At 41.4% G+C, this 8,804-nt stretch overlaps 1 protein-coding gene across 1 annotated transcript; it reads left to right on the forward strand.

Moving 5' to 3' along the window:
- The first annotated feature begins 4,334 nt into the window (after positions 1-4,334).
- On the forward strand, positions 4,335-8,212 carry LOC132869297 (parvalbumin alpha-like). Its single transcript, XM_060902638.1, has 5 exons — positions 4,335-4,400; positions 4,590-4,655; positions 4,962-5,091; positions 5,192-5,301; positions 7,811-8,212. The coding sequence occupies exons 2-5, from the start codon at positions 4,598-4,600 to the stop codon at positions 7,834-7,836; spliced, it is 324 nt and encodes a 107-aa protein (XP_060758621.1). The 5' UTR covers positions 4,335-4,400; positions 4,590-4,597; the 3' UTR covers positions 7,837-8,212.
- The last annotated feature ends 592 nt before the right edge of the window (positions 8,213-8,804 follow it).

Consider the following 8,804-nt stretch of genomic DNA (forward strand, 5'->3'; position numbering starts at 1 on the left):
ATGTGGTGGAGGAATATAAGTACCTGGGGGTGTACTTGGATAATAAACTGGACTGGTCCAAAAACATGGACACTATATACAAAAAGGGCCAGAGCTGTCTCTATTTTCTGAGACAGCTGAGGTCCTTCAACATCTGCCGAATGATGTTGCGGATGTTCTATGAGTCTGTGGTGGCCAGTGCCATCCTGTACACTGTCGTCTGCTGGGGCAGCGGCTTGAAGGTGAAGGATACTAACAGACTCAATAAGATCATCAGGAAGGCCAGCCATGTTGTAGGCGTGGAACTGGACTCTCTGACAGTGGTGTTGGAGAAGAGGACACTGTCCAAAATAAAAACAATCTTACACTGTCCTTCCCACCCTCTACATGAGGAGCTGATCAGCCACAGGAGTACATTCAGTAAACGGCTGATTCTTCCATGCTGCACAACTGAGAGACACAGGAAATCATTCCTACCTGTTGCTGTCAAGCTGTACAATGCCACTGTATAACTGTGGTACACTGTCTTACCATGTATCCTTAACTCAGGTGCAATATATGTATATAGGAATCATTGTATATAAAATCACTTCATTTTGCTTTTACTTAAGTTATTGAACTTATTTAAATTTATTTTATTTTTATTTATTCTTTTTTTCAGACTATTTTACCTTCTATTTTTAGACATGTTTACTACTTCTTTGATTCAGGAGCTTGGTTGCAAATTTGAATTTTCCCTCCGGGGATTAATAAAAGTAATTCTGATATGATGTTAAACAGTGGTTGCAGGATGCTTGCAGTGGTCGCAGCATCAGCCTTAAACAGTTCAGCATTGAGGCCATCTTTGTTGGGTGCCTTGTGGTTCTTCAAGGACTTTATGGCAGCAATGATCTCTTCTTGCCTCGGTGGTCCAGTTCCAAAGCTCAGGTCCTCTTCAGCTTCTGATATCTCGGGCTCCTCTTCTGGTGCTGGTCTGTTAAGGACTTCCTTGAAATGTTCGACCCATCTTGCTTCTTGGTATTTCTCAGAAGTGAGAAGCTGCCCCTGCTTATCTCGTATGGGGACATTCCTGCTGCCGTTGTATTTCCCACAGACCAGTCTGGTGATTTTATAGACATTCCCCTGCTCTCCCTTTCATGCTGCTTCCTCAGCTTGCTTTGCCAGTTCTTCGACATAAGTCCTCTTATCAGTTCGGATCTTCCTCTTGATGTGCCTGTTGGTCTGAGTGTACTCCGTCCTATACGGTACCTCTCTTGTAGCCTGGCTGATCTACTATTATTTATCATCTTCTTCAGTCGGCGCCTTTCCTCAATATCTTTCCATGTATCTGATGTTATCCATTCTTTCCTCTTCCTTGTCTTCTGCATCCCCAGGCAGTTCTTACTCACTTCATTGAATATACTCCTCACTTGCTTCCACTGTTGATTCACAAGATCCTCTTCCTCCGCTTCTGGCTCATCCATGAGGCTCAAGGCTTGAAACCTGTTCCTCAGTTGTACTACAAAGGCACTATTAATCCTGGGATCTTGCAGTCCACTGATGTCATATCTGGGTTTGAACTGCTTCTTGGGCCCTGCTGCCCTTAGCTTCAGTCTCACGCATACAGTCACCAAATGATGGTCGCTGCCCACGTCAGCTCCTCTTCTCACTTTGACGTCAAGCAGAGAGCAACGCCACATGCTGTTCACCATGAGGTGGTCAATCTGGTTCTGATCCTGTCCATTCAGAGAAGTCCAAGTGAGTTTGTGGATGTTGCGGTGCAGGAATATCGTTCCTCCAGTGATCATGTTGTTGAACGCACAGCACTCTGTCAGCCTCTCCCCATTGTCATTCTGTACTCCGCACCCTTCCTTTCCCATCACTCTCTCATAGTTTACATTTTCAGAGCCAACGTTAGCATTCAGATTACCCATCACTAGCAGTATGTCCCTACGGTGGGCGCCCTCAAAGGTCGCTTGAAGCTGCTCATAGAAGGCTTCTTTGTCCATGTTATCACTGTCATTGGTAGGTGTGTAGCACTGTATGATGGTCATATTAGTCTGCCTGCCCTTCAAACGTGCAAGAATGATCCTGCTGTCTACTGGTTTCCACTCCATCAAGTACTTCTCCATCCCCTTCTTCAAGATGATCGTGACCCCCTCATGATGCATATCATCTTCTCTCCCTGAGTAGAGAATCGTCTCTCCTGTACCAGTCTTCATTCTCCCAGATCTTGTCCATCTACTCTCGCTTACACCCATGATGTCCAGCTTGTAACGCTTCATTTCAGCGATAACTTGTGCCATCTTGCCTTGCTTGTACATTGTTCTTACATTCCAAAAGCCAATCAGTGTAGTTGTTTTGATGCTGACTGCTCCTATAATCATGGCAGTGGCTTCGTCCTGGCTTTGACCACTGCCAGTCATGCGAATCCTCCTGTTGGCAGAGTTTCTGGTGACTTCACAGTCAGCATTCATTCTTGTCCTTAGTGAGGATTCTGAAAGCCCGTCCTGTGCAGATGTCAAGTTTCTCATTACTGCTTCTGTAACATATAGGTTTTTACATGACAGTGTTGTTGGCCCTGTGCAAAACCCCCAACCTGGAGGACCGGTAGATTGCTCTTGGTCTGGCCCCTAACCTTCAACCTGTCTGGCATAGGTGTCCCTACCAGGAACTCAAAAGATCCAGCCAGCATAGCTCTTAGGCTCCTTGGGGCGCACAAGCCTCCCCACCACAACAAGGTGGCAATCTAATCGAGGAGGTGGTGTCACTATATAGGCTCAAAAGTTTGCACCCTTCATGTTCATTACATGCATTATTAGAGTATAACGTGGTTTCAAGCTAATTTGTCGATTTGTGAACTGTAGGTAGTGCTGACTGTGGCTTATTCACCTGCAAAGACATTGAGATTATATCAGGACAAACACCACTGAGGCCATTCAGAGGTCAGTGCTCAGAAGCTTCGATTTCAATCAATTGAGCTTTACCTGATCGTAGGACAGAAGTGTGAAATGGCAGCTGAAAACTGCAATGTGTGCAGTCCCCTGTGCACCTGAACATCACCTGGAGGAACAGGTGCTCAAATGGCTCTTGACTCTGGGCAAATCTGTTCTGGAATTCTGCAAATAGATAGATAGATAGATAGATAGATAGATAGATAGATAGATAGATAGATAGATAGATAGATAGATAGATAGATAGATAGAATTTTGAAAGGGGGCAGCACAGTGGTGTAGTGGTTAGCGCTGTTGCCTCACAGCAAGAAAGTTCGGGGTTTGAGCCCAATGGCAGATGGGGGCCTTTTTGTGTGGAGTTTGCATGTTCTCCCCATGTCTGTGTAGGTTTCTTCCGGGTTTCCCCCACAGTCCAAAGACATGCCGGTTAGGTTAATTGGTGGCTCTAAATTGACCGTAGGTGTAAATGTGAGTGTGAATGGTTGTTTCTCTCCATGTGTAAGCCCTGTGATGATTTGATGACTTGTCCAGGGTCTACCCTGCCTTTCACCCATAGTCAGTTGGGATAGGCTCCATCTTGCCTGAGACCCTGCACAGGATAAGCAGTTATGGATAATGAATGGATTTTGAAAGGTCAAAAGGTCATGGCAGTATTCTCCTCCATGGCTGCTTTATCTACGCTAGTCCTAAACCAGTTCACCCAAAACCTATGCATGTTTTTCTGCTGCTGAAAGTAGTGTCAGTGGCTGAAAGTAGTGGCTGTTAATAGGGCAGTCCCTCATCCCTGTGCATGTACAGTAGGTGGATTGGCTAAGAAAGAATGAATAAATGAATGAATAAACATGAAGGGTTTCACCCTGTGGGGAAAAACAGACCACCAGCCAAAATACATAGCAATAAGAAAGGAAGGAGTAATACAGAGGCAGAAATGATATACAACTGAAATGATCAGCATAATCAGGTTTATTTAAAAAATGCTAAAATAAAAATTAAATTAAATTTCCATACAATTTAAATAACATACTGAAACAAAAAAGCTTAATTTTAATATTTTTTGTGACTCAGTTTTGAAAATAGTGTCGCTGAAAAGTAATAAACGCTCTCCAGATGCCTCTATAGATCTGACCCGAGCCCAAATGCCTTTAAATCCTACAAACACCCCTACCATGAAACATAAGCACTGCCTGAGTAGAATATAATTATAGCAGCAACTATTAATCGCATTGCTTATCAAAGTGTAACATTGCTCCAAGCCTGGACTGTTTTCTGTGGAACATCACACACCTAGTTTCTGCTGAATGAGAAACTATTTTTCTGATGTACATCTTAAAAATGCATTGACGCAAACTACAAACAAACATCTATTGTTTCCCTGTGGTATATATACACATTCATCACTTCATTTACCTTATTCATTGTTCGTCACTCCTCAGCTTCAAAATCACCTTTGAGCTTCTCTTCACTGAATCTTCATTGAACTATACGGAAGTGGGTTTCACAAAAGCCTCTTAATGCTCAAAGCATCTTAACTTGGAGAGAGAGCGTTCATCGGGCTGCTTGCTCTACCATTTAGCAATGATCTTTGTGCTGCGATGCTTTTGAGAAATTTGGCATTGAACTCTTTTTTTTCTCTTTGCCTCTCTCACTCTCTGTCTATCTATCTCTCTTTATATCTAGCTGCAAAAATGGCAACGGACATCCTGAATGATGATGACATTAAGAAAGTTCTTGATGAATTCAAAGGTAAGGCTTTTTTTCTTTCTTGGTCACATTTTATCTCACACATTCTCACAACAGATTCATCTTTGCACCATGGCCTTCAAGGGAGAATCATACATAATAGTAATGATTAGCCAAAAATAGGTTTCATTTATGCCTGTGAAGCTGGTTTTCTCGAATCTTCTGCATGAAGTGGAATGTCAAGTGGACACATCAGAAATGTCATATGACCAATAGTTCTGTTAAGATTTCCCAAGTTACTATAAAATGAAAACTAATGGAAACATTCGTACACAATTTTCCCAGTCTAATCTTAAGATATTTTTGTAGATCCTGGCTCATTCAACCCTAAAACGTTTTTTGAGATGATGAAGCTAAATAAAAAAAGCAATGGTGATGTGAAGCTCTTCAATGAACTGGACAAAGACGGATCTAAATCTATAGATGAAAAGGAGTTGAAGTGAGATGTGCACATACAGCACAGGTTTAATTTGTTCAACCAGTATGTGTTTGAGGTTCATTTTCAATGTCTCTGATATGTTTGTGTGATGTGAATGAAGATCCCTCCTGAAGGTCTTTGATATGAATGCAAGAGACCTGACCGATGATGAAGCCAATGACTTCCTCAAGGCAATTGATAAAGATGGAAGTGGCAAGATTGACGAGAAAGGTGAGATATACAACATGGCAGGAGATTAAAACAGCAGTAATGTGCCAGGCTGTTGACCATTAAAACCTATTTCAGATTATTTTCCTCGTTAGATTTTGCCATCATATTTCTGTTCTATGGTGAATTGCAAAAGGAATATGTTAAGATGTTGCTCTGTCCATTTAAGAGATGTTGGAAGTAGATTGTCATCTTTTCATTACTACCTACTTTTCCATCAAATGCTCATCAGGTTTTGTTACATTGCTGGGATGGTGCCATTACTCATCACTATATGCACTAACCTACCAATCCAGTTATAAACAGGCAGAAAGTTGAAGGTTTTGCATTAGCCAAAGTTAGATTCTGGAAGCACACTATATAACCAAAAGTATGTGGACACCTGACCATCCCACTCTTATGTACATGTTGAACATCCCATTTGAAATCTCATGTCATCTCATTATCTCTAGCCGCTTTATCCTGTTCTACAGGGTTGCAGGCAAGCTGGAGCCTATCCCAGCTGACTACAGGCGAAAGGTGGGGTACACCCTGGACAAGTCGCCAGGTCATCACAAGGCTGACACATAGACACAGACAACCATTCACACTCACATTCACATCTACGGTCAATTTAGAGTCACCAGTTAACCTAACCTGCATGTCTTTGGACTGTGGGGGAAACCGGAACACCCGGAGGAAACCCACGCGGACACAGGGAGAGCATGCAAACTCCACACAGAAAGGCCCTCGTCGGCCATGGGGCTCGAACCCGGACCTTCTTGTTGTGAGGCAACAGCGCTAACCACTACACCACCGTGCCGCCCCATTTGAAATCTATGGGCATTAATATACAGTTGGTCCACATACCCTGCTATAACAACCTCCACTGTACTGGGAAGGCTTTCCTCTCGATTTTGGCTGTGATTTGTGCTCAATCAGCGACAAGAGCATTAGTGAGGTCAGCACTCATGGGGAGCAAGAACGTCTGGCTTTCCATTTCATTCTCCGGGTGTTCCTTGTGGTTCGGTATCTGTGCAAGCCACTCGAGTTCTTCCACTCCAAACTTGGTAAACCAGGTCTTTAGGGATCTTGCTTTATGCTAAGGGCCATTGTCATGCTGGGACAGGTTTGGGCCCCTTAGTTCCAGAGACAGAAAATCTTAATACTGCAGCATATAAAGAAATTCTGGACAATTGTGTGATTCCAACTTTGTGGCAACAGTTCAGCAAAGGCCCACATATAGGTACAGTATGATGGTCAGGCCATATGGTTGGTTTTTGGCCATAGAGTGTAAATATCATAGCAGAGCTCCATACTTAAGAGAATATAGTAATTCATTGACCTGATTTTTGATGGCTTTTACGACCGTATGACGTCCGTACATACATGTGCCACCACAGGGAACCCGATCATAAGTGCAAGGCAATGTATCTCATAAACACTTGACCACCGGACAATGAAATTGTATCTTTATTTACGTATGATAGATGGGTTTATATCCAGTGCTTATTTTTAATTTTCTTTTTAAAAAATAATGTGGGATTATTTAATAACACCTTTTACAGGAAATATTGATGGAAAAAAAATATACACACACACACACACACACACACACACACACACACACACCACACACACACACAGTGAGTGTGTGTGTGTGTGTGTGTGTGTGTGTGTGTGTGTGTGTTTATTTATTTATTTATTTTCATAGCAGGCAATGGATCTTAGCATTGTATGCTTTTTATGTCTTACTCTGCACACTCATGTAAACAATTATTGTATCATTCAATAGCAATAATGAGCTTTTTTCCTTAGTTTTCAATAATCTAAAACAACCGTGGCTCAATATCAATTCGTTCTTATGTCCGGTAATATTCAATCATAACTATACAGTTATGATAAATAATAATACACCATAATAAATGTTGTGGTGTTGTTTCCGGCACATGGCATGCCGTTTCAAAGAAAGGAATAAATTCATAACTGCGATGTGCATCTCATTATTGGTATCACTGTCACAAAACAATGCAGCACTTTCTTGATAGCACTTTGGTGGCTTACAACTGGTCCTAATCTTAGTCAGTAAGAATTGGGTGTAAATCTAAGATCTGTTGTATTCTGAAGTTTCCATAAGGCATAAACTTTGTCGAGCAAGGAGGGGAAGCAGGGACAAAGTCAAATTTTGCTTTCCTTGAATTAACTTAGTTCTTGTCTAAAAATCTGTCTTGGCTGAGGAAGTTAAGATTTCTTCATGTAACTGGCCCCATTTAAATGTATATTGTCTCAGGACAGATTCTCGTGGAAATATTCTGAGGAATCACTTGCTCCTTGCCGTAATATGGAGCCTTGTGAAAAAGCAAAAAATGTTGAAATCATGATAGTGAGATCTGAAAAATATAATAACAATAGACAGAATATAAAAGACAGATAGTATGATTTCATAATTACTACCACACATTTTATGTAAGAACTAATAAAAACAGAAGAAAAAAGATCCAATCTGACCCCTGTTCTCTCTCTCTCTTTTCAGAGTTTGTTGATTTTGCCCGTAGTTAATCCAGGCCATCCTATGCTCTGATGACTCCTGACACACACTCCCAACACACGCGTGCACACACACACACACACACACAGAGTACATTTTCACTCACCTCCTACAATCATTTCTTTTCTTTTTTTATACAAATGTGTGTGTGTTAGTGTACAAGTGAAGAGGTGTAAACTCTATCTTGGAAGTATGTGCAGTAGATACTTTAAAAAGAATAACCCATCCCTTCATCTGTATTATTGTGGATTTTCTTTCTGTCTTTGCCTTCTCCCTTTATCATTTGATTGATTTGTTCTTTCCTCCACTCCCTGGCATTGCTTTACCTTTGTCCTGTCTCCAGCTCTCCCTCTCATCTCTCTGGTACACAAGTATTGTGAAATACACTAAATGAAATCAAACGATGAAATAAAAAAAATTAATGAAACAAGATAATATGCCTTGAGGGCTCTGACTCATTGTGGATCTTTATTTTTTGCTATCTGACTGTTTGATGTTTATAGTTTTTGTCACATATTATGTACTGATCCTGTAGATCCTTGGTCTGTAGATCTTTTTGTGTGTGTGTGTGTGTGTGTGTGTGTGTGTGTGTGTGTGTGTGTGTACGAGAGAGAGAGAGAATGGAATACAGAATGTGTTGGTTCAATTATAAGTGTCTTGTATTCTGGTTTAGGTGCCCTGACCAGAAAACAAAGTACACGTCAAATAGGCAATCATCATTATCGAGAGAGAGAGAGAGAGAGAGAGAGACTGATCAAGAAACCTGAGCTGTCCAGCACAAAACACTGTTCCCTAAATCACTCTCAGAAAAATATTCAACATCAACTCAGGAATTCAGAAGCTTGTAGAAAGTCAATATTTTATCTAGAAACAGCACTCATACTAAACTAACCATGCTTATATATACAGTGGGGCAAAAAAGTATTTAGTCAGCCACCGATTGTGCAAGTTCTCCCACTTAAAAAGATGAGAGAGGCCT

The sequence above is a fragment of the Neoarius graeffei genome, chromosome 20, assembly GCF_027579695.1.
Source record: "Neoarius graeffei isolate fNeoGra1 chromosome 20, fNeoGra1.pri, whole genome shotgun sequence".
Taxonomy (NCBI): domain Eukaryota; kingdom Metazoa; phylum Chordata; class Actinopteri; order Siluriformes; family Ariidae; genus Neoarius; species Neoarius graeffei.

Bases quoted from the DNA above. Each gene is read 5' to 3' on its own strand.
- LOC132869297 (XM_060902638.1), top strand. From the start codon at position 4,598: ATGGCAACGGACATCCTGAATGATGATGACATTAAGAAAGTTCTTGAT. The intron at 4,656-4,961 runs GTAAGGCTTTTT...ATATTTTTGTAG, and splicing joins AGTTCTTGATGAATTCAAAG to ATCCTGGCTCATTCAACCCT. The intron at 5,302-7,810 runs GTGAGATATACA...CTCTCTTTTCAG, and splicing joins TGGCAAGATTGACGAGAAAG to AGTTTGTTGATTTTGCCCGT.